Raw genomic sequence first — 25,515 nt, 5'->3', positions numbered from 1 at the left:
CGCGTAGTCTGGCGCGGGTGCGCACGCTGCGCAGGCGCTCTTCCGCTGCTCCCGCGGTGGCTCGCGCGGCGGTGGCAGCTGCTACGCGGGGCATGGTCCCCGGGTCAGAGGGCCCGGCCCGCGCCGGGGGTCTCGTGGCTGACGTGGTGTTTGTGATCGAGGGCACGGCCAACCTGGGGCCGTACTTCGAGGGGCTCCGCAAGCACTACCTGCTCCCGGCCATCGAGTGAGTGCCGTTTCCGCGACTCCAACACCGCCCTCCGACGCTAGGTTTCCCCTTCCTCTTTCTGACCCCAACCTTTCACTTCCGACCCTCACAGGTATTTTAATGGTGGTCCTCCGGCCGAGACAGACTTCGGGGGAGACGTGAGTCTTGGGACTGTTGAGGGAGGAGAGGCCCGGGGGCCCGGACTCCTGGGTCTGACCGAGCAGGGGCTGGCGGTCTGGAGTCCTGGGCCTCAGGGACGAGGCGCTGGGATCTCAGGTGAACAGCTGCTCTGTTTTCCCCTCCCAGTATGGGGGGACCCAGTACAGCCTCGTGGTGTTCAACACGGTGGACTGCGCTCCTGAGTCCTACGTACAATGTCACGCCCCCACCAGCAGCGCCTATGAGTTTGTCACCTGGCTCGATGGCATTAAGTGAGCTTTTTCCTGTGCCTGCGGGTGGGGGGTTTGGGGGACCGTGAACGAATGGTGACATTGTTTGAACGACAAGAACCGTTCCCTCATAACGGGTGGCCGAAAAGACTGAAGGGGATGTGTTTGTGCCCTTAAGTCCGTGCTTTGGTGGGTTCTGTGTGCGCAGTGATTTTGACATCCGGTTTGGGAAGAGAAAAAGCTTCCCAGTCAGGGAGACAGCTGAGCTCCAGCACCCACCCGGTACCCCACGTGTGATTCTCTCTTTTCTGTCCTCTGTTTCCCATCTCTACTCCAGCCGTCCTTTTTCAGAAGCCTGAAGCCTGAGTGCGAGGGAGACGGGGCTAGCCCAAGAAAGATCCCTCTGTGCTTTGAATCGAATTTTGAACTTTCACACTGCAGGTTCTTGCACGGGCAGGCAGCCCAGGGTCTAATCATAGCTAACCCACAGAAGAGTCCCCAGACCGAGGAGTCCCTGCCCCCTCTTAATATAACTTATCTCTGAAAGGGGGGATGGTAATAGTATTTGCCTTAGTTTTTAACTGCACTGCTTATCCACGTTTGTGTAACAGAATACCCCAAAACTGAGCGGCTTGAAACAACAAACTTTTACTATGTCATGGGGTTTTTGTACACAAGGAATTTAGGAGTGGCCTAGCTGCCCGGTTCTGGCGCAGGGCCTCTCATGAGATTGCAGCCAGGGCTACAGTTATCCAGAGGTTTCACTGGGACTGGAGGATCCGTTTCCAGGGTGGCTCGCCTATGGCTGCTACCCACAGGCCTCCCTGTGGGGCTGCAGAGTATCCTCTCGACATGGCAGCTGATTTTCCCCAGACCGAGCAATGCAACAGAATGGGCAAAGAGGAAGCCACAGGCTTTTTATGACCAAGTCTTGGAAGCCACACGCCATCACTTCTGCCACATTCTGTTTGGTAGACAAGTCAGCTCCGTTCAGTGCTTGAGGGGCATGAATATCAGAAGGTGGGGTTCCTTAGGGGCCTGGCTACCGTGACTTCATAGGCATACTTGGGGAGTTAAATGAGTTGATGACTAAAACAGTACCTGGTGTGTATTAAGAGCTGTGTGTTTGCTAATTTTGGGGGTCTTGGTCTCGGTTTGCAAATGGATAACTGTAGTTAGTGCTCTTAGAAGAATAACAGGAACTAATCTTGTGCTTAGTTCAGGGTCTGGTCTGTGGTCCGAGTTCATTCAGTGGCCCTGGTTTGTGGCTGCTGTTACCTTCATAGATTTGTGTAGTAATTGTTTGTTGAGTGCCCACCTTGTTCCAGGCTTTGTGTGCTTGGCTGGGTGCTGCACATTCACTGGGAAGTTGACATTTCAGTTTCTCCATCAGACATTACATTTGGTAGTCAGGACAGAGTAGGATTTCTCAACCTCAGTACTGCTGACACTTTGGGTCAAACAATTCTTTGTTGTGGGAGACTGTCCCGTGCAGCGGGATTGTTCAGGAGCACCCTTGGCTTCGAGGTACTAGATGCCAGTAACCACTTCCCAAGTTGTGACAAACAAAAATGTCTCCAGACATTGTCACATGCCTTGGGGTGGGGTTGGGGGGAGTCCACCCCAGCTGAGAACCACTGGGGTAGTGGTTGTACTTGAATAGTATTAAGTGGGAGCTTCTTGAGTCCAGGGCTGCTGTCCCTGAAGTCCGTAGCATCCAGCAGAGGGCCTATCAGAAAGGAGGCCTAAGGAAAACTTTGTTGAATGTGTGAGTGAATGAATGCCCAGGTGGCACTTCATACTCTGAGTCTGTGCCGTCTGCCCGCTCCCAGCCCTGGTGAACTCCTGTATAAACTTCAAGACCCAACTCTAATATCCCTTCCCTCCATGCTGGCAAGCAGCTGGTTGATTCCTCCTCTGTCCTCATTACTCCGAGGTGTTCCCCTGTCACAGCCCTACACCTCTAGACTGTGAATGTCCAGGTCCCTGGGTTTTTTTCCTGCTGTTTGCTTCTAGCTAGGATTTGGCACCTAAGAGGCTTTAGGAGACCTTGACTGAGTAAATGAACAAGTGAAAACTATAGGGAAGATAATTACCAAGAAACCAAACCTTCTGGTGGGTGTTTAAGTGTCAGGAAAATCAGTCAAACCCCTTCTATTTAAGAATTTTGACGGTACCAGGGAGGTAAAGGTTTCTGAACATCTCGACCATGTCCTCCCTTCCCACTTAATCAACTTAGAATACACTGTATCTTTTAACTAAATAAAAAAAAGCTTTGTATGCAGTGTGCTCATTGCCAAATCCTCCCAACCAGCTGATAAATATTTCAAGCCATTGTTTAACTTTCACAATAGACGTTCTTTTAACAAGTCCTATGTAACCATCTAAGTGCAATTTCTGTGACATCCAGCCGGGTCTGTAACAGATCACAGAAAAAGTCAGCAAGTTCTGTTCACACTTCGGGAAATCTTGTCTTCTGGAATGTCTGTAACCCAAGGAACAAAGCATGCGGTGTGACCTTTGAAACGCCCTTGCTGTGAGAAGATTCATTTCTCATGTCCCATTTCCTTTCTTAACAAGAGGGGCAGCGTTTTTCCCCTCTCCTCAGCTAGTGACCCAGAATCAGACTGAACAGAGATAGAAGGAAAGTAGCCCCCAGTGTCCTCCGAAGCCACAGCACTGTGACAGTGCGTCCATTCATCCATTCGGCAAATGTTTGTGAAGCAAACGAGGCATTGAAGCATCAGGACATGAGACAGGCAGGGTCCCGGCCCCCTTGGAGCTGGTGTTCTTGTGGGGTGACAGACTGGGGGCAGGGCCTGGCATGCAGGGAGCCCTGGGTCAGGGCTTGGCTGCCCTTCACATTCTTGCATTTTGCTTGGTACCTCCTGGGGCCTCCTGGGACCTAGGAGGCCGGGACAGTTGGCGATGAGGAGGATGGTGACACTGAGTGGCACTGGTGCAGTGAACGAGAGCACCGGGAAGCTACGAGAGCCAGCTTGTCACTCGGCGCTGTCCACTTATTTTTATTTTACTTTATGTTTGTGAAAGGTTTACGAGATTTATTTGGAATTAGGGCTTAATCATAACCTTAATGATACTTTTTGCCCCTGGCTGTATTTTATTTCTGCTCTCCATTTTCGAGTTTTTTGCTTTGCTTGGACAAGATATTCGTTACGTCTCTGTGGGAGCTGGTAAGAGACGGCTCACACTCAGTGTTCACTAAGGAGAAGGCAGGTTTTAAGATCTCAGCAGGGGCTCGATCACGTGTTCACCCAGAAACTGCTTTTTGTAATTGAGGTGAAATTCGCATAACCAAAAAGTAGTGATTTAAAGTGAACAGTTCAGTGGCATTTAGTCCATGCCCGGTGGATGCAGCCGCCCGCTGGGTCTAGCTCCACAGCATTGTCATCATCACCCTGAGCAGAGACCCCACACTCGGGAAGCAGCGCCCCATCCAGGGCAGAGTCTCAGGAAGGCCCTGGAAATCGTGGTTGGAGCTCTTCAGGGCAGGAAGCCAGCGGCAGGGCGGACACACGCGCAGTTCATTCGTGGGGTTTCCCGCGACTCCATGGCCTTGAAATTCCTGTGAGAAACAGTCTCTGATGGGGAGGAGGAGGAGGGGTGAGGAGCGGGTGCTGGAGGGGCGGAGCCGCGAGCGGTGCAGCCGGCCGAGGGCCCTGCGAGGGAAGGGGGGCCTCTGGGGTCAGGGAGCACATGCCCCGTGGGAGCAGAAGGTGGAGGAAGCCTGCGCTGGGAAGAAATTGGAGTGAGCTTGGGTAGGAGTGGAGGGGCCGGGCTGCCGGTGCGCTCGCTCACCCGTTCCCCGGGAGCCCTGGGCACGTCCTGGAGATGGCTCAGACCGCCCGCTCTTCCTCACTGAGGGCTGTACTGGCTCACGTGGTGTGCAGTGATGTGACAGACTTGTGATGTGACTGAGGCGGGCCCTCAAATCGCTGGCAGATAGGCAGGCTTCCAGAAGAGGAGATGCTGGGCTGGGTGTCATAGGATCGATAAGTAGGGTCTCCCTGGATCAGAAAATGGGGGGTATGTGGGCACAGGCAGAGACCAGGTCATGTGGCAGATGATGGAGACTGGGCCATGGGAGACGTCCTGGAGGACTTGTACCCAGAGGGATGGAGCCCCGGGCATGGAGGGCCCCAAATGCTTGGCTGAGAGCTTGACTTTATTTTGGCCTTGATGGTCATGGTCAGACTTAATAGCCATTCGTTTATTTAACACACATTTCCCAAGGCCTCCCTTGTGCCAGACAGGGGGGGAGGGGTGACGTCCCTGCCTTATCAGGGACACAGGCGCAGACAGACACAGCGGTCACGGTTTGTGGGGACTGGGCGCTCAGGGCCCCCAGAGAGGGGCCCATATGTCCTCTGTGACAGAGTCAGCCTCACTGTCATGTGCCAGGAAGAACCGTGGGAGCAACTGTTGGGCTTAAGTAGAGGCCACATCCCACACAGGTCGGGCGCTGGGGACCCATCTGCAGATCGCACATCGTCTGGGAGGGAAGTCAGGGTTCTGTGTACATCAGTTTCCAGGGGCTGCGGTAACAGAGTGGCCACCCTGGTGGCTCAGAACAACAGAACCATAGTGCCTCACCATCCCGGGGCCAGGAGCCTGAGGCCGAGGTGGGGCCGGGCCTGAGCCTGCAGGGGGGACCCGTCCGTGCCTCTTCCAGCTTCTGGTCGCCCTAGGCGACCCCTGGCTTGCGGCAGCGCCACTCCAGTGTCCACGCGGCATTCTCCCTGTGTCTGCATCATCTTCCCTTGTGCGCACGTGTCTCTGTGTCCCAGTTGCCTCATTTGATAAGGGCACTGGTCATGCTGCATGGGGGTCCACCTTGATGACCTCCCTATGGCCATATGGCCTGTGTAAAGACCCTCTTTACAAATCAGATCACGTTCTGAGATACTGGGGGTTAGGACTTCAACATATCTTTTTGGGGTACAGAGTTCAACCCTAACGCTGTGGGAAGACAGGCGGCCCTCTAGCCAGTCCAGGAGGGTGGAAAGAGGCCAAGGCTGGCTTTAAAGATGGAACAGATGCCCAGGGAGGGGAGGTGCTCAGATGTCAGAACAAGGCCTGGGCTGCCTGCCTGTGTGTCCTGGACCCATCCTCTGGCCACGGCACTGGGCCAGAACCGGAGATAGAGCAGGGAGTTCGCCAGCGTTCCCACGCCCCCGGTCCAGTGTGCCTGGGGGCCCCTGGCCCTGACCACCTGGCCCCTGCAGGTTCATGGGCGGCGGTGGCGAGAGCTGCAGCCTCATCGCTGAAGGCCTCAGCACAGCCCTGCAGCTCTTCGATGACTTCAAGAAGATGCGGGAGCAGATGTGAGTGTGCCCCCGCCTGGGGCCCTGGCAGTCTCTTTCCACCTGGCTTGGGATTCTACCCCTGCGTCACCCCAGGGAACCCGCCGGGCCGTGTGCTGAGGGCTCAGGGCCAGCAGGCAGGAGGTGCCCCCTGACCAGTGCCTCGTCTCTGTCCTCAGTGGGCAGGGGCATCCGCTCTGGGTCTGTCTTCTGCTGCCTCTGCCTGCTGGGTGACTCAGCGTGAGCCAGGAACCTCTCTGAGCCTCAGCGCTCCTGGCTGTAAAGTGGGGCCGTCGCCGCAGACTCCCTGTGGGCTGGGGTCCCGGCGCCTGCTTGGGTGCTGAGTCTGGGACCTTCTTGGGGCGCCCATTGCCACCTGCTTCGCATCTCCTTGTCCCTAGCAGCGGTCAGACGCACCGAGTCTGCCTCCTTATCTGTAACTCGCCCCCGTACCTGCTGCCCGCTGTCGAGAGCACCACGTATTCTGGCTGCACGACCGAGAGCCTCGTACAGAAGATCGGGGAGGTGAGGGCCTTTGCGTCTGAGGGCCGGGCTGGGGCTGGCCTCTGGGCTGAGGGAGGAGGGGGCTGGAGCACAGGCTCAGGGTCACAGGATAGTCACTCCGCGGCCAGTTCTGCATGCCCCTGTTGGAAGAGCTGTGATCCAGATTTCTCTGGGGCAGCCAGTACAGACTCCTGGTCCCCCGTCCTAAAGCCCGATGGGAACTTAGGGCCCAGGTGTCCAGCCACCCAGCAGGTGTGGCGGCCTGGGGTTGGCCTCTGCAGCCCATCCTCATTGCCTGTCCTCCTGTAGCGTGGGATCCACTTCTCCATTGTGTCCCCCCGGAAGCTGCCTGCCCTCAGGCTTCTGTTCGAGAAGGCGGCTCCCCCGGCTCTGCTGGAGCCGCTGCAGCCGCCGACAGACGTGAGCCAGGACCCCCGGCACATGGTGCTGGTGCGGGGGCTTGTGCTGCCGGGTGAGGCCTGGGCGCTGGTGGGGGGGCAGGGGGCCCTCCCCCGCTCCCTCTGACTTGGGTTTTCCTCCCCCCTCTCCAACCCCTTCTCTTGGTGCCATCGTCCATTGGTGGCTCTCAGTTGGGGGTGGCTCAGCCCCAGGCACCCTCCAGCCAAAGCAGCCCGTACCCCTGCCTCCAGCTCCACCCTCGGGTGCCACGCTCTCCGCAGCCCCCCAGCAGCCTCTGCCCCCTGTCCCCCAGCAGTACCAGGTATGGATGTCACCGGGAGGGGGACACGCTTCTGGAGCCTCGTGGGAGCCCTGTCCCCTTGGGAAAGACCTAGGTGGATGCTGGGCTTGTGGGATGAGGGGAAATGAGGGTGTTGGACACTTGGGGTCCGAGAATCACATCTCTTTGGGGCGATGGAACTCATGAGCCCCTGCAGTGTGTGAGCTGGGATGGCATGGCCCCATGGGACACCAGGACGGGCGCGTGGCCCCCACCATCCCCTACCCTGTAACCCCAGGTTCCCGGGTTGAGTGCAGCCCAGGTGGCTGCCCAGAATGCTGTGGAGGCCGCCAAGAACCAGAAGGCTGGGCTGGGCCCACGCTGTGAGTCCTGGGGCAAGGACGGGGTGGGGTGGGGTGGGGGTGGGTGGGCGGGGCCGGCCAGCCCCCTCTGCACGTCTGTCCCCATTTCCTGCCTTGGTCTCTCCCCCAGTCTCGCCCATCAACCCTCTCCAGCAAGCTGCTCCAGGAGTGGGTCCCCCCTTCAGCCAGGCACCAGCACCCCCACTGCCTCCAGGGCCCCCTGGCGCCCCCAAGCCACCCCCTGCTTCCCAGCCCAGCCTGGTCTCCACGGTGGCCTCTGGCCCAGGCCTGGCACCCCCTGCGCAGCCTGGCGCGCCGTCCATGGTAGGTGCCTGCAGGCCTCCTGCCCCCCACGCTGCCCTGCCTGCAGCCACTGACAACACAGAAGAGCAGCAGTTTGCCTTCCCCGGGCCATGTGGGTCTTCTGGTCCTGGGTCCTCGGACTCGTGGGGCTTGTGCTGTGGATGCTGCCAACTAGCGGGTCTGGGGATGGTATCGTGGGACTTTGGTTCCTGGTGGGTGAAGACTACTCTGAGGTACCCGAGAGACCGTGGTAGCCAGGGCGCCCTGGGGCTCTAGAGTCCTCAGATCTCACAGGCCATTTGTGGCCCAAGGGCTGGCCGTCCTCTGGGTGTGTGATGCTGGGGACGGGGTGGGCACCGTTCTTGCTGCTGGTCCATCTCTGTCAGGACAGCCCCTCCTGGGAGGTGACCTGACCCTGCCCACTGCCCTCCCCCTGCCCCCTGCAGGCAGGCACGGTGGCCCCAGGCAGCGTGAGTGGCCCTTCAGCAGCCCAGCTAGGGGCCCCGGCCCTCGGCGGGCAGCAGTCAGTCTCCAACAAAATCCTGGCCTGGAGCGGGGTCCTCGAGTGGCAGGAGGTGAGCAGGCTCGTGGAGCCTTGGGCTTGTGGGTCTGGTAGCCCGGTGGCATGCAGGGGCGGGCCCGGCCCCCCTGGGGCCATGGGACCTGTGGTCCTGAGGACGGTCTTGAGGAAGTGTGGGATTTGTAGCCCCGAGTTCAGGACCAGGGTGGTGGTACGAATTGTGTTGCTGGTGAAGAACTGCGAAAAAGCTCAGATTCAGGGTCTGGACAGAGGTCCAGGGGGTTGTGGCATGTTGGGGACAGGGGGGGTTTGGGTTTTTGCGGCAAGAGGGGGATGTCCGGTGTTTGTGGAGTTTGAAGATAGAGGATTGAGGGATTGATGGCCTGGAGGAGGGCCCACGGCTTGTGGGACTTAAAATGGGGAAGAGCCTGAACTGGGGGGCTCCCAGGGGACGGGTTGAGGGCGCTGGGGCTCAGGGCCCTTCCCGCTGTGACACACCCTTCTCTTCCCTTCAGAAGCCCAAACCCGCCTCCGTGGATGCCAACACCAAGCTGACGCGGTCGCTGCCCTGCCAGGTCTACGTGAATCACGGCGAGAACCTGTAGGTGCCGGGCGGGCGGGGTGGGCCAGGCGCGGTGGGCGGGGCCCTGACACCTCCTGGCACCGCCCCCAGGAAGACGGAGCAGTGGCCGCAGAAGCTGATCATGCAGCTCATCCCGCAGCAGCTGCTGGTGAGCACTGGCGGGAGGACCCCGTTTCCCTTCCCTCGCCCCTGCCGCCCCCTCCGCCCTTCCTGCCCTCCCTGACCTCGTGCCTCCTCCAGACCACTCTGGGCCCTTTGTTCCGGAACTCGAGGATGGTCCAGTTCCATTTCACCAACAAGGACCTGGAGTCCCTCAAGGGCCTCTACCGCATCATGGGCAACGGCTTCGTGAGTCCCGGGCCGGGCAGGGCTTCCGGCGGCGGGAGGGCTGGCGTGCCCTCCTCCAGGCCGTGACCGCCTCCGCCGCCCCCCTTCAGGCGGGCTGCGTGCACTTCCCCCACACGGCGCCCTGCGAGGTGCGCGTGCTCATGCTCCTGTACTCGTCCAAGAAGAAGATCTTCATGGGCCTCATCCCCTACGACCAGAGCGGCTTCGTCAACGGCATCCGGCAGGTCATCACCAACCACAAGCAAGTCCAGCAGCAGAAGCTGGAGCAGCAGCGCGGGGTGAGAGACACAGCCCCCTGCTCCCCAGCCCCGCCCCTGCGCACCTGGGTCCCGGAACTCAGCCAGACCCCAGAGCATCCCTCCTGGGCTGCCACTCCCACACTTAGTCCTGAGACGTGACCCCTGTGTACCGTCCTGTGGCTCCGCCTCACTGTGACCTTCCCAGCATCCCCACTGACTCTCTGGACACCGTCCCCACGAGGGAGGTTTACTTCCCAGGTGCCCCACCCCCCAACACGAAGATGTTCCCAGCTCCTTCCTTATGGGTCGCCTTCAGGACTCAGACCCTCTTGGACACAGGACCCTCACCCCACTGGCACTGACCTGCTCCCCCTCCCCACACAGATGGGGGCACAGCAGGCGCCTCCTGGACTGGGCCCCATTCTGGAGGACCAGGCAAGACCCTCGCAGAATCTGGTGAGGAGAGGGCTTGTGGGGTCAGGGCCAGAGTAGGGGAGGCCCCAGAGAATGCTGTCCAGACAGGACCACAGCGGCCAAGGGGCCGGGATTCTACCTTGGCCCTCACCCCCATCTCTCCCGCCAGCTCCAGCTCCGCCCACCACAGCCCCAGCCGCAGGGCACTGTGGGGGCCTCGGCGGCCGCTGGGCAGCCCCAGCCCCAAGGTGCTGCCCAGGCCCCCCCAGGGGCCCCCCAAGGCCCTCCTGGAGCGGCCCCCGGCCCCCCACCTCCTGGACCCATCCTTCGGCCCCAGAACCCTGGGGCCAACCCCCAACTGCGGAGCCTCCTCCTCAACCCACCGCCGGTGAGATTTGTGGGTGCGGGTGAACAGGAGTCCGGATTCCCAGCCCGCATGGCTCCAGCCCTATTGTCTGGGGGGAGGGAGGTTCTCTTTGATCAGCGGATGTGAATAGAGCCCTACAGAGGGCTTCAGGCAGACTGGTCCTCTCTGTTTGGGGGCTTTTGCTAAGATTCCTTTGAAGAGAGAGGCCCTGCTCCCAGCTAAGTGCTGGATAAGGTATTCTCTGGAGCGGCTAGAGGCTACATAGTGGGCTGGGGGCTCTCCACTGGGGGCTTCTGAGCTGCTTGCTTTGTTCTCCAAGCCCCAGACTGGGGTGCCCCCACCCCAGGCCTCCCTCCACCACCTCCAGCCACCAGGGGCTCCTGCACTGCTGCCCCCACCGCACCAGGGCCTGGGGCAGCCCCCGCTGGGGCCCCCCCTCCTGCAGCCACCGCCTGCCCAGTCCTGGCCCGCGCAGCTTCCCCCGAGGGCTCCACTTCCAGGTAAGGGGGTCTTGGGAGGGCAAGGGTCTGGACTGGGTGCCCCAGCAGCCTCTGGGCTAGAACCCCAAGACCAAGGGTTCCTGGGAAGTGAAGCCCTGAATTCAAGAACAGCGGCTGGTTCCCTCATGGCTTTCAGGGGGCTGTGAGGGCTCCTGAAAAATACTGTTCAGGGGACCAAGACCTAGTAGGGCAACAGCTTCTTCCCATGATTCCCCTCCTGCGTGTCCTCCTGGGGTTACTGGGAAATGTAGTCTTAGGGCCAGAAAAGTAATCTGGGGGTTGGGCACCCAAGACTCATGGGAAACAAAGTATTTGTGACCTGATGGGGCCAGAGGTGCCTCTGATGGGTCCCTCCAGGGCTTCTTAGAAAACTCAGTGCCTGTGGCTCCCAGAGGAGAAAGGAAGAAGCAGGCCCAGGGCCCTCCCGGGCCCCAGGGACTACTGGGAGATGCAGTCCCTTCCCCACTGCCCCCCAGGTCAGATGCTGCTGAGCGGGGGTCCCCGGGGCCCGGTCCCCCAGCCGGGCCTGCAGCCCAGCGTCATGGAGGACGACATCCTCATGGACCTCATCTGAATCCCCGACACCCAATAAAGTTCCTTTTAACACATGCCCCGACTCCCGTCACTGACATCCCCCAGGACTGGGCAGGCGGAGACCTGGGGGGATATCTCTGCCCTTGTTCTGGCTTCAGCAGACGTCCTTGAGGCCCCGGGTTGGTGAGCCAGGGCCTCAGCGGTGAGCCAGGCAGTCTGGTGTAGCCTGGCTCGGGGAGAAGTGAGGCAGGTGGGCAGGCAGAACTCTCGGGGCCACTTGCTGTCACAGAGGTAGAGAGGGTACCCGGTGGGCCTGGAAGGGGCCTCTGAGCCAGCTAGGCTTAGCAGGGCCTTGGAAGAGAAGCAGGAGTCAGGCAGGGAGGAAGGACGCAAATGGTCATCACGGTGCGGAGACCGCAGACATGAATTTGTGAAGGCAAGAGGAAGCAGGGTTCAGTGACGAGATGGGTGCTTCTGGGGCGTGTGCGTGAGGGAGGGTGGGCCTAGGAAGGGGGTGGGTACCAGGTCTGGAGGAGCTCAGGTTCCAAACTGAGCAGCTTGAGGTTGCCCTGGGGATGCAGAAGAGCCCCAGGAGGCCCAGAGCAGGGGTCAGGCCTGGGTTAGCCAGGTGTTAGAAAGACCCTTCTGGGCTGTGGAGTGTGATGGGGCAGGACAGGACCGGATGGCAAGGAGGAGGCTATGGTGATGGTCCTGGGGAGGGGAGGGGCCAGAGGAAGGGCTGGGGGTGGGGCAGTGGGGCCAAGGTTGGCCCCCAGTGCCTGCCTGAGTGCTAGTAGGTGGGGGGGCCTCCCTAAGTCAGGCAGCTGGGAGGAGCTAGCAGTGAGTGGCAACGGTCCCAGGCACGTCCCAGGCACGTCCAAGTGACAGATGCCATGTTGGGAGCTCAGCACATGTCCTTAAGGGACAGTGTGTGTTTAGTGGTTGAAGCCACAGGAGTGGATGAGATGACATGTAGGGCCCAGGTCCCAGACAGAGTGACCTTCCAAGACTCTGGACAGGGTGGAGAGTGGAGCTTTTCCTGAGATGGGAATCCTGGTAGGGAATAGGTTTGGTGTGTGGTGAGGCAAGGGACCTAAAGGACACCCTTGGGGAGATGTCCAGGGCGCAGCTGGGAACAGACATGAGTACAGTGCAAGGGCCGTCCAGCTGGGGGCAGAGAGTGAGTTGTCTGTTGTCAGCCTCTAGACCAGTGTTGGCTCAGCGCGTGGTCTGCACCTGGACCACCAGCATATGTACTGGTCGGGGTGCTGGCTGAAATCAGATTCCCGGGCCCCATCCCAGCAGAGAGAGGTTGCAATCTGGTGGCCTGTGGGCCACTCTACAGTTGAGTTTTGTTTGGCCTTCCCTGTGTTAGCATATGTGGCATTTTTTTTTAACAAGTTAGCTGTAAAAATCCAGGTAATTCTCTCTCTCTGTCTCTCTCTCTCACACACATACACACACACACACACACACAAAATCTGCAGTCTTGGCTTCTCTTGACAAGTCAGAGATCTGGCACCCCTGGGCCCACCCTTCCACTTAGCAACGCAGGTTGGAGGGCTGCCCCTTTCCATGGGGCTTGTGCTCTCTGGTTTGCCACAGTCCCTACCACTCCCTCGTGCTCCCCCTCCATGAGGCAAAGGGTCGTTGCCTTTGCACTGTGGTGGTTCCTGTGGTAGCATTCAGAGGAATGTGAAATCTTTCTTGTACCTATGTCTCTATCAAAAGCGGCAAAACGAAAGAGAGAACAAGAGGGCTGCGTGTTTCGAGAAAAATGGGAGCGAGCCTATTTCTTTGTGGAAGTGAAGAACATGCCTATGTGTTTAATATGCAAAAAAATCGTGTCTGTGTTGAAAGAATACAACCTGAAACGTCATTATAAATCAAAGCACGGTAAGAGCTTCGACCAGTATACAGAACAGACGCGAGATGCGATACTTGATGAACTGAAAAGGGGCCTCAAGTGTCAGTAGGCCTCGCGTGGGAAAGGAGATGACAGAAGTGGTGTGTCTGCGACATGCAGTTCTGGAGTAAAGGGAGAAGAATTCACCGGGCATTAAAACCTGCTACAGACAAAACACGTTTATAAAGGAGCAGAATGACATGTCCTGAGCAGAAACACACGTCTGTTTAGACCCTTGCTTAAGTCTAACAGATATTTGCATATTACACAGTGAGTTGAAGATACGTGAGAAGATTTACAAATCCAGTTGCTTGAAAGAGTCAAGTTGATTGTGGCCTTTTCTATCGCTGCTCATGAACGATTACCACCCAGTTAGCTTTATTTATTTGTGGTGTTGAGAATTTTGATGTGACCGAAGTCTGTGACACGGGTCCCAGGTAGGCCCAACACTGGGAAATGACTTCCTTGCTGTGTGCTGAGAGAAACGGACAGCCTCACGTGCTCCGGCCAGAATTCCTCGCCACAGCTACAGTTGTGGCGATGTCATGATCTGAGCGCAGGGGAACTAGTCAGGAAGCCTTGACCCAAGGTGGTGACATCTGGCGAGGACACAGAAGTCGGGTCATGCGTCAATCACCAGGAGATGAACTGTGTTAAGAAAGTAGATGAAACACACCACGGACATCCTTGACATGCTCCTGTACTTTAACCACGGGCTGGTCGATGGTGAACTTGACCCGATGTGTTTTACAGAAGCTCTGTGACCTGCTGTTACATGATGCTGTGGAAGAAATCAGCTGCTGAAATCCGTTCATTCCGTTGAGGTGGAAGTCACTGCCTGGCTCCCCTGAGAAGGTTGGTCAAAGCCTTTTCGTCGAGCTTACGACCCTTCTGAACACTATTTCTCTGCAAGGAGGTTCACAAACAGCTACTTGAATGTATCATCGTGTGTGCCCAGTCCTGCCAAGATGGGGAGGCCATGGGCAAGGAATATTCTGACTCCCTTTCCTTTGCTGCAATTGGTTTCCAGAAATAAAAGACATGGCCAGGACTGGATTCACCCAAATTGTAGGGTTGCAGACCAAATTCCCCCAAAGGCTCTCTGCCTCCAGACTTTAATGGAAGTGAAGTAACCCTGTGTGGTTTGCCGTGGCTGGTCAGTGCAGACCACGAACGGTAGTTACTGAAGCGCAGTGCGACGGGGCGCTCGCTGCTAAGTGATCAGCCCTACAGCTTTCTCCAGCGGTTGTCCCAAGTCTCTGTGCTTGGAAGTGCCCACGCTCATCAGCAGCTGTCTTCCGTTTACAACTCTGAGTCAAATGAAATAATGCTCCCAGTTTGAGGGTTCAAGGTTGAATTCTAAATCGTCTGTCGCATCATGACAGCCACAGCCTGACATCAGCATCTCCGTGCGGGAGGGATGAGGTCAGCCTTCCGGCCTCAAAGCAAAGGAACAAAAGCATAATGAAAGAGAAAATTTTAATAATTAAATATTTCTATTTTTCAATTTGTATTTTTTCAATTTTGAATTTGAAATATAAACTCCAGTATCATACTCGTTTGTATTATGTTCCATGCGTTCACCATAGTTCAGTAAAGATAACAATTTGATTATATTTCTGGCCGTGGACTTTTCTCCTCCGAGGCTGGCTGGCTCCTTCTGTGGCCCGCCCGGCTCCCGTAGGCATCGGAGTCCAAGATCCCTGCCCTGGAACTGTTGAGTCAGTAGGAGGGAGGGAGGCGGGGAAGTGGCACCCTGGACAGGCCCCCTGGGTGCTTGTCATTCAAGGTGGGGGGGAACAGAGGGGGAGATGGCGGCGGTAGCCGAGGAGGAGGAAGCGCGCGAGGCGTCCCAGGCAGCGCGTGTAGCAGGGGTGTCGGAACCTCAGATGGCTTCAGGGCCCAGGCAGGTGACGGAAATGTGCGGAGCGCATGGTGTGAGACAACAGGGAATGATGGGGACTGTGGCCAACTTGGAGAGTGCTTGCCCCACCTAAGGGCATTCCAATTAAAAACAAAAAACACTGTGAGGACCAAACAAACTCTGCTTGTGGGTCTTACGAGGCCGCCGGCCGCCATTTTGCGACCTCTGGAAGAAGACGCCGCCAGGACAAGGACAGAGCCCCGAGAGACCCGCGCGTAAGGGGTGGGCAGGGAGCCGGAAGACAGGCGCACCAGGCAAGTGTGTTCTGGAGGCTGAGTGTTCCTGGGGAGCGGGCGGCCGGAGCGCCGCCGGGAGGGGAGGCAGATGAGCCGGGCCGGGTGGAGGCCGCCCTGCGGGGAACGGGTTCGGGTCTGGGGCGGACTGTTCCGGGAGGAACGTTCCCATCCGCCGCCTCTGCCCGTCCCCAGCCAGGGAGGCCCTCTCGACCCCAGCACCCGGCCAGGTGCCCCGTCACGTTGGGTCCCAGGCACGTGTTCACGAGGGGAGGCGGAAGTAAGGCCCGGTCGCCGGGACGCCCCCCGGGTGAGGAAAGGCGCAGGCGCAGGCCTCGCCGCCATGTCCCACGCCCCGGGGAGGCGGCCAACGCCGATGGAGCACATCTTTTTGGAAGGGTTTTTCTCTGAGTACGAGGTGCTGTTAGAGGTACCTGACGAGTAGGGAAACTGATGAAAACCGTAGGCCAGCGGCCCCTGCAGTGATTAGCTTTGGGCAGGTTCCTATGCCTGTCCGAGCCTAGGTTTCCCCATAGGACAGATAGAGCCCCTGCCAGGCCCAGCCCAGGCCTCCACTTGGAGGAGCTGTCAGCCACTATTTTTGTCACCACGAGCTAAAAAACACCCTTGGGAGGCAAGCGTGGTGGGCAAACCTACTATAACAATGCACGCCCGCTTGTCCTGATCAGGGTGTCCTTGAAGGTTGTCACTGGGTGAGCGGCTGCTTGGAAACATTTCATTTTTGACCGGTTTGTTTTTAGATCGTGCAATTAGAACTGGAAGCAAGACTGGGGAATCCATGAGAACTCCCCCAAAGGAGCAGATCGGGCAAAAGAAGCAGAACATGATTGAAAAAAAAATTTTTTTAAGGCAGAAATGCTGAGATACCGACCTATTAATAGTTGTGAACCTGTCTTGGGTGACAGAGAATGCCCACCTACTACCTCTAGAGAGAAAATCATGAGAAAAACACCACTTCTGAAAATGGTGTATGTATCTCAAGGTACATAAAACTCACATATGTTTTCCCACCATGCTTGGGTGTAAAAGGAATTAACTAAAATGTGTTGAATTACACCCAGGCTTACTATCTCATAAAGATGAAAAAGCACTGAGGTGTAGAATAAGCGTAAGGTCCCTTCAGTCTCCCTTACCCCAAACGCATACTGAGTGAACCCCCCACCCTGCAGGCAGACATCAGTTTCGTGTTTGGATTTACATGCATGTGGCCTTAACATGTTTATAGTTTCTTAAAGGTTTTACATAAGAGGGGTTAATTTCTATGTTTTTTTTCCTTGTTTATCACTTCAGTAATGGCTGTGTGTCCACGTGATTCATTACAGGTGACTCTGTGTCCTGTTTTTAAGTGGTTGCCTTCACTAGTCCATTAAATGGACACATTCCAAGTCCAGCAAACCACCCAGCCTGCATAAGCTGTCGATGCGCAACAAACCCCACCACTCAGTGGCTCAAACGACAAGCATGCATGGTCTCCCAGTTGAATCCAGGCACAGCTTAGCTGGGCCTGCAGCTCAAGGTCTCTCAGGATTGCGGTCAAGCTGTGGGCGGGGGCTGTGGTCTCATCTGAGGGTGCAAGTGGGGAGGGCCCCCTTTTTCAGGCTGATGTTGGCTTATTGAGTTCAACTCCCCCCTGGTGATCAGACACAGAGCCTCGGTCCCTCGCTTGCTGCCGGCTGGAAGGCTCCCTAAGTGACTTGCCATGGTAGGCCTCTTCGTAGGGCAGCTCACGGTGTGGCTGCCAGCTTCTCTAGACATTAGAGAGAGGGTGCCTGGGGTGGATACTGAGGTCTGTTTGAAACCCAGTTGTGGAAGTGATACCCTATCACTTCTGTCAAACTTCCTTCACTAGAGCAAGCCACTGGGTTCGGCCCACGCTGGAGCTGAGGGGATAATGTAAGACTGTAGTACCCGGAGGTGGGGCTCCCGGGGACCATCTTTGAAGCTGCTTGCCACCCTGCATGTGGGCAGTTGGCTGGCTGTGCTGTTTTTCACTATTCTCAGAAATGTTGCAGAAGATGAGCACATACCTATTTTTATTTTATTTTTTGCTCACTTGGGCAGGCATTCCTGTGGGGTACATTCCTAGCAGCCAGACTTCAACACTGGAGAGTGTGCCTATTTTATTTGTATTTATTTAACTTTTGTAATTGGATTTTTTTCTTGCCTATTGGGAGCCTTCCTATGGTTCACCCTCTTAAGAGGTTCTGAAATCAACCCAGTGCACAGTCTCACCCTCAAAATCAATGACCAGTTTCTTAGGTCTCCTTTCAGAGGGATCTGTTCAAGCAGGTAGACACCAACAAGTGCACTTTGTGGCTTTTCTATCCTGTGGCAGCTTACTTTATATTTTTAAATCAGCTTCATGGAGATGTAATTGGTATCAAAAAACTGTACGTACTTAATGTATGCAAATTTGACCAGTTTGAACATACACATGCACCCGTAAGAGCACCAGCCCACTGTAGGAGAAACCTAACAACTCCAGAAGGTTCCCCGGGTCCTTCTGGTTTTTGTTCATGTGATAAGAACACTCAACATGGAATTGGCCCTCTTCAGATTAACTGCCTGGTACAGGACTGCACAGCGGGTCTCCAGAATTTACTCAGTCTCCTTTGTTCTGTAGGTTGCCTTCTTCATTTGACCACGGCGTATCTTGTAGTTTAAAAAATCCCTCTGCACTTTTTCATGACCGTGTGCGTTGCCACCACTTTTTAAATCCCCTGTTTTTGGCCAAGTAGGATGTTTCTGAGCCTTTGGGGAGTCCATTTTAAACCGCAATATAACTGCCAAGTTGCCCTCTCTGGAAAACATCTGGCATGTGGACAGTTGTACCAGCTTGTTTCTCCCTAGCGCACGGACAGATCGCGCTGCGTGGGAAGAGGCCGGCAGGACAAGGTCATCTCAGCGTGAGAACGTGGGGGGCGGGAGGACGGGGCACTCGGGGAGCATGTGGAACGTGTGTGCTGGAGGGCAGGTGGTGGGTGGGGCAGCTGTGAGCAGCGCCGAGACGAGGACAGGGGGGCCCCAGCCTGAGCTGACGGCTGTGGTGGGCCTCAGGCAGGGGACAGAAGGGCGAGGCGTTTACTCCTGATGCCCTTATTTTTTCCCGTCAAGTCGGGGGCCGAGGACCTCTGCTGAGATCAAGCAAGAGCCTGGGCTTGGGACTCCGCTCGGCCGCTTCTCGGGTGACCTCCCGCTCTGGCCGCCGGATCCTTGGTTTCCCCATCTGTAGAATGTGGGTGGTAAGGTTGTTAATCCCACGGCCTGGTGGAGGATTCAGAGTTCAACGGGGAAGCGCTTAGCATAGCGTTCGGAAATATGATTGCTTTTCCACAAATATTGCTTTTTTAAGTAAGTGGTACAGCCTGGCGCCAGCTCTAACAACCAGCCTGACCCACGCCGGGTGTGTATGGCTGGGGATCCACCAGGTCATGCTGGGAACCCGGAGTAGAGTGCGGGAAGGGGAACCAACCTCTAGGGGGCGATCAAGGCACTGTGGCATACCAGGAGGCAGTGGCGGGGGCCCCGCTGACGGAGGTCATAAATCTGCAGTTCATTTGTTTGAAAAATACTTATTGGGTGCCTTATAGGGGCTGTGGCTGTGGCAGTGAAACCCCACCCTCCTGGAGTTGCCAGGAAGTTGCCAGGTAGCCTCACGGCGCAGACCCGCTTCTCCCATGCCCTCCTGCCCGTAAGGTGAGGCTCCAGTGGGCCGGCCCTGAAGGACCCTCGTGAGAACCAAATAAGAACTCCCAGCTTCATGCCTATTAAACAGTACATGCTAGACTATTATGGGTCAGCCTTCGGTGGGCACCCCTGGAGGGACGGGCACGCCGGGGAGAAGGGACAGTGTACAGAGGCCTGGAGGCTGCAGGGCACGTTGTGAGTCAATTGTTTCGATATGGTTAAAGAACCCTGTGTATGTGGTGAGGTCAGGCTGTGTTTTGTTAACAAATCCGTAAATCTCAGTGGTTTAACAAAGGATCATGGAGTCCTGCCCCTCCCCTCCCATGGCAGTCCCACGTGGGCCAGGCTGGTCCGCCTGGTGATTCTCCAGCACTGACTTGGACTGTTTTTGTGCAGTAACCAACCCCTCCATGTTGGGTTCTTGGTCTCCAGTACTGGGAACAAGAAATAGCACAAGCGTGAGGGGCGTGCACACTGGCTCTTACCTGCCTGGGCCAGAGGGGACACTCATGACATCATGACGCTCACACTTATGCCCCCATCTGGTGGTAATGGTCCCAACCTACCACAGAGGAAGCTTAGACTGGTGGCTTCCTGGTGTGCCCAGGAAGGGGTATCAGGTGGTGAACACCTCACACCACCTCTGTAGAGGTGTGGAGGATGTTGCAGAGGGATGGATCTATGCTTAGCTCTGTGCTGGGTCCTTAGGACACAGTTATGACTAATCTATGCATGGTCCTTGCGTAGATTCCCAGTCTATAATGTGGGAGGTGCAAATACTTACAAATCCTTATGAGTTTAAGGGAGAGTATCTAGAGCCTGAAGAGGGTGTATCAGGCAACCTCTTTTTAAAAAGGAACATTTTTTAATTGCGAAAGCAAAACCTTCAAGACAGAGTTCACCTTCCTCTTGTTTTGTGGTATAAAGCGTTTTCATTTGTCCTTGTCATCGTGTCCCTGTCTCTGTCACATACACATCCAACCTATATGTACCGCCAGTGTGTCCTTTTAGTAGACTCCGATTGGTTAGGCAGTAGCTATTTATGCTGCAATAACGAATAACACCCTGAACTGCAGTGGCTTGAAATAGCAAAGGTGGGTTTTCTCTCACGCTACGTGGAGGGTCAGCTTGGAGCCCATGCAAGGCAAAGGCAGAGAGAACTCTGGTCTCACACTGGTAATTAAAAGCTCCAGACTGAGTTCACATTCTTGCTCATATCTCATTGGCCGGAATTAATCACATGGCCCCATTCACCATATTGGGATCAGAAAGTGCAACCCTTTTAATTGCTGGGCAAGTGGGGAGTTAGAGAGATATGGCACATAGTAGCACAATGACCATCTTCACATTTTAAGCATTTTGTTTCAATCAAGACCGTTTAAAAAGACACTCATCTCTTCCAAGAGCTTTTCTTTAAATGTTCGGCTCCTGGTTATCATAGGACATCATCTTTACAAAGTGCATCCAGAAACCACAGTGAATCATTTATCGCTTCCAGTGTGCTTTTTAAAGTGTTTTGAGAACCTAAAGGCATGAAGTAAACTGAGGGCTGGGCCGTGCTAGGTTTTTATTAGCTTTTCCATTTAATCATGTACAGTTGCTTTGCTTGCAACTAATTTGGCAAACGTTTTTTTTCTTTTTGGCAACTCACCTTTATTCTTTCCAATGCAGGCAACCTGGTTTACATAGAAACAAGTTTCTTGCATGAATATTTCATTATTTTGATAGGATTAAGTCAGTAAGAACACCTGGTTTGGTAACAGCTACTCCGGATGGGTACAGCTTAACATAGGGGAGCAGAATTGCTTAGTCATAACAGGAGCCTGCCAGCCTAGGTGGCGGGTTTTACAGGTGAAACAGACAGTGTCTTTCAAACTGGGTAAGCAAGATGGTTTCCGAGAACTGAACAGTAGTATTACGAATGGCATTTCAGTCTGCATTTGCATTTCACATTCTGACATGTTTTCATTTTGCTCACACTGGAGTGTGTCCTGGCACACCTTTCTCCATGCTTATACAAGTCTTGGGAGTTCATACCCACGCATGTGTCCCTATGGGATCTGAAGATGGGAAGGCGTCAACTAGGTGGAGAGCAGGAAGGATGTAGAAGAGATGAGTCTGGGGACAGCGGTAGCGGTTGCACCGCGCGGGACAGGAGAGGGAAGGCTTTGTATTCTCAAGGGCACTGGGAAGGCACTGGAATGCTTTGCTGAGTAGAGTGAGAGACAAGGTGGCGAGAGTTGGGAGGCTGTTTTCCAGATGAGATCAGAATGGCACGACCGACAAGAATGGTGAGTAATGAGGGCTTAGGGAGAAAAAGAGGCTTGCGTCCCTGTGGTTTTTCTGCTGCCCGTGGTGGGGTGTCCTGACGTGGGTGACTGTCAGGCTCTGGCGGTAACGATGTCTAACGTGCAGTTTGGGTTAGAGAGCACCGACTCTTCCTTTGGCCACATCCAGGTCAGCCTCGGAGCTCAGGGCTCAGCTGCAGTCAGCCCGGGGCAGCCCCAGGGGACGCGGTGTAGCGGGCGGGGCAAGCAGGAAACAGGACTGGTCCAGGGCTCTTCCCATCGCGCTGGCCTCTCAGTCTCATCTCTGCTTCCCCCTCCTGGCTCTGACCTCTAGGAATGAAACGCGCCCAGGCTCACTCTCGGTGATCTCATTCATCGGTCTCTTCATTTCAAACACTGGAGACTCCCCAGGTATTATCTCCCGACTCCCCTATATACATTGCTTAGTCAGTATCTCAAACTTAACAGGTCACAAACAGAAGCAGGGAGTTCCGCCTCCTCCCCCTCAATCCGCTCCCCCTGCAGTCAGCAACCTTGCACTTCAATGCCACCTCGGCACTTTCTTTCACTCCTAAGGACTGGCTCCAGTTTGAAAAGAGAATGTGGAAATGACCACCTCCACTGTCATCACCCTGCCTGCGAACCATCCCATCCGGGCCTCTTGCCTGGATTACTGCCACCGTCTCTTCTCCTCCTGTCCTGCTTCCACTCAGCCCTTATAATGTTATTTTCAACACAGCAGCCAGAGAGAGCCTTAAAAAAAGATGAAATACTTCAAAGCCGTTTTTAATAGACAACATTTGCATATGTAAGAGCTCCAAATAGTCTAAAAGAGTAGGCCTAGACTCCTTTCCCCCATGCCCTCCCCCTTAGTCGGTCCCCTTCTCACTTCAGAGGTGACTATCCCAGCTGTTTCTGTAGATTTGTAGGGAGATTGTGTGCATGAGTTTCTGGATTCTATGAATCATTTGTTTAAAATGTAAATGAGGCTTTGTCTCTCCTTTAATAAAAACCTTTTTTGGTGGTTCCTAAGCAAATTGTGACTACAAGTTCATCCCAAGGCTACAAGCCTCTCCTTGGGGCCCTTGACTCTTCCCCACTTGCACAGCCCTCCTCTACCCTCCCTTTGCTCCAGCCACACTGCCTTCCTGTTTCCCTTCCACTCTCAGGATTTGTCCCCTTGCTGTTCCTTCATCTTGGCACACTGTTCCAGTCTATGTGAAGTTGCAAGATACCTAACAGTCACTTTTCTGACTTCTCTCACAGCCACCATCCATCTCACTGCACTGTGCATTTGCTCTATTTGTAACACATCACAAAATGCCATCATTTGTTTTCTCCAGTGAACCCTGAGCTCTGTGAGGAACCTGGTCTGTTTTGGTTATCACAGCATACTCACTGCCCAGCACACAACTGGAAACGGTGCTACTAATAATGAATTTTTAAAAAAATTTTGGTATAATTAATATACATTTACATGAGCAACATTGTGGTTACTAGATTCCCCCCATTATCAAGTCCCCACCACATACCCCATTACAGTCACTGCCCATCAGTGTAGTAAGATGCTATACAGTCACTACTTATCTTCTCTGTGCTCTACTGCCTTCCCCGTGCCCCGCCCCCCCTACATGTGTACTGATCGTAATGCCCCTTTTTCCCCTTATCCCTCCCTTCCCACCCATCCTCCCCAGTCCCTTTCCCTTTGGTAACTGTTAGTCCATTCTTGGGTTCTGTGAGTCTGCTGCTGTTTTGTTCCTTCAGTTTTTCCTTTGTTCTTATATTCCACAGATGAGTTAAATCATTTGGTACTTGTCTTTCTCTGCCTGGCTTATTTCACTGGGCATATCATCCTCTAGCTCCATCCATATTGTTGCAAATGGTAGGATTTGTTTTCTTCTTATGGCTGAATAATATTCCATTGTGTATATGTGCCACCTCTTCTTTATACATTCATCTACTGATGGACACTTAGGTTGCTTCCATTTCTTGGCTATTGTAAATAGTGATGCGATAAACATAGGGGTGCATCTGTCTTTTTCAAACTGGGCTGCTGCATTCTTAGGGTAAATTCCTAGGAGTGGAATTCCTGGGTCAAATGGTATTTCTATTTTGAGTTTTTTGAGGAACCTCCATACTGCTTTCCACAATGGTTGAACTATTTTACATTCCCACCAGCAGTGTAGGAGTGTTCCCATTTCTCCACATCCTTGCCAACATTTGTTGTTTGTCTTTTGTATGGTGGCCATCCTAGCTGGTGTGAGGTGATATCTCAATGTGGTTTTAGTTTGCATTTCTCTGATGACAAGCAATGTGGAGCATCTTTTCATGTGCCTGTTGGCCATCTGAGTTTCTTTGGAGACGCGTCTGTTCAGATCCTCTGCCCATTTTTTAATTGGCTTATTTGCTTTTTGTTTGTTGGGTGTGTGAACTCTTGATATAATTTGGATGTCAACCCCTTATCGGATCTGTCATTTATGAATATATTCTCCCATACTGTAGGATGTCTTTTTGTTCTGATGGTGTCATTTGCTATACAGAAGCTTTTTAGTTTGATATAGTCCCACTTGTTCAGTTTTGCTTTTGTTTCCCTTGCCCGGGAGATATGTTCATGAAGAAGTTGTTCATGTTTATATTCAAGAGAGTTTTGCCTATGTTTTTTTCTAAGAGTTTTATGGTTTCATGACTTACATTCAGGTCTTTGATGCATTTTGAGTTTACTTTTGTGTATGGAGTTAGACTGTAATCCAGTTTCATTCTCTTACATGTAGCTGTCCAGTTTTGCCAACACCAGCTGTTGAAGAGGCTGTCATATCCCCATTGTATGTCCATGGCTCCTTTACCATATATTAATTGACCATATATGCTTGGGTTAATATCTGGATTCTCTATTTTGTTTCACTGGTCTATGGATCTGTTCTTGTGCCAGTACCAAATTGTCTTGATTACTGTGGCTTTGTAGTAGAGCTTGAAGTTGGGAAGCACGATCCCCCCTGCTTTATTCTTCCTTCTCAGGATTGCTTTGGCTATTTGGGGTCTTTTGTTGATCCATATGAATTTTAGAACTATTTGTTCCAGTTCGTTGAAGAATGCTGTATTTTGATAGGGATTGCATTGAATCTGTAGATTGCTTTAGGCAGGATGGCCATTTTGACAATATTAATTCTTCCTAGCCAAGAGCATGGGATGAATTTCCATTTATTAGTGTCCTCTTTAATTTCTCTTAAGAGTGCCTTGTAGTTTTCAGGGTATAGGTCTTTCACTTCCTTGGTTAGGTTTAGTCCTAGGTATTTTATTCTTTTTGATGCAATTGTGAATGGAATTGTTTTCCTGATTTCTCTTTCTGCTAGTTCATCATTAGTGTATAGGAATGCAACAGATTTCTGTGTATTAGTTTTGTATCCTGCAACTTTGCTGAATTCAGATATTAATTCTAGTAGTTTTGGAGTGGATTCTTTAGGGTTTTTTATGTACAATATATCATCTATAAACAGTGACAGTTTGACTTTTTCCTTACCAGTCTGGATGCTTTTTGTTTCTTTGTGTTGTCTGATTGCCGTGGCTAGGACCTCCAGTACTATGTTGAATAAAAGCGGGGAGTGTGGGCATCCTTGTCTTGTTCCCGATCTTAGAGGAAAAGCTTTCAGCTTCTCACTGTTAAGTATGATGTTGGGTGTGGGTTTGTCATATAAGGCCTTTATTATGTTGAGGTACTTGCCCTCTATACCCATTTTGTTGAGAGTTTTTATTAATAATGAATTTTTTAAAAGAAAAAAAATAACATTTAAGTTACTGTGCCGAGTACCCATCCTAATACTTATTTGATTCTCATGACCACATTAGGCTTATTATCCATATTTACGAAGCAGGGAAAGTGAAGCAAGAAACCTCATACAACTTGTAGTAAGTGAATACGCAATCCTGTCATAGCTGAGTGAATGAATGAATCAATGAATGGCCCTGAGATGCGCGTGACAAGAAGCTTGAGGAGGTGTAACGGGAGGCGGGCGGGGCCTAGAGTGCAGGGGCCAATGGGCACGTAGCTGTGACTGGCGACGTAGTCTGGGCCGCGCGAGGGCCGCTGGGAGTTGTGGTCTCCTGCCCACCTAGCCACGTCACTGCCTTCAAACCTTAAATCCTCCCATTGTGCGTGGTATGATAGGTATCCCCAAACATCTGGGT

The 25,515-nt window shown here is 54.0% G+C and overlaps 1 protein-coding gene across 16 annotated transcripts; it reads left to right on the top strand.

Annotated features, from left to right (window-relative positions):
- Nucleotides 1-22: 22 nt before the first annotated feature.
- Nucleotides 23-14,735, top strand: MED25 (mediator complex subunit 25). Of its 16 annotated transcripts, XM_036885428.2 has the most exons (19): nucleotides 23-226; nucleotides 321-366; nucleotides 515-639; nucleotides 5,844-5,942; nucleotides 6,323-6,446; nucleotides 6,735-6,897; nucleotides 7,016-7,146; nucleotides 7,403-7,487; nucleotides 7,597-7,790; nucleotides 8,216-8,344; nucleotides 8,805-8,890; nucleotides 8,963-9,020; nucleotides 9,113-9,220; nucleotides 9,310-9,498; nucleotides 9,844-9,915; nucleotides 10,043-10,261; nucleotides 10,560-10,740; nucleotides 13,006-13,170; nucleotides 13,934-14,735. In XM_036885428.2, the coding sequence occupies exons 1-19, from the start codon at nucleotides 93-95 to the stop codon at nucleotides 13,942-13,944; spliced, it is 2,319 nt and encodes a 772-aa protein (XP_036741323.2). In that variant the 5' UTR covers nucleotides 23-92; the 3' UTR covers nucleotides 13,945-14,735. The 16 variants fall into 16 exon arrangements, with proteins under 16 accessions (XP_036741323.2, XP_036741322.2, XP_036741321.2 ...); XM_036885427.2 differs by having other exon boundaries at nucleotides 6,326-6,446; nucleotides 13,006-14,735; XM_036885426.2 differs by having other exon boundaries at nucleotides 13,006-14,735.
- Nucleotides 14,736-25,515: the final 10,780 nt, after the last annotated feature.

The sequence above is a fragment of the Manis pentadactyla genome, chromosome 15, assembly GCF_030020395.1.
Source record: "Manis pentadactyla isolate mManPen7 chromosome 15, mManPen7.hap1, whole genome shotgun sequence".
In the NCBI taxonomy this organism is placed as follows: Eukaryota; Metazoa; Chordata; class Mammalia; order Pholidota; family Manidae; genus Manis; species Manis pentadactyla.
Note: the sequence above shows the minus strand (reverse complement) of the source record. Positions and strands in the feature narration are given on the sequence as shown.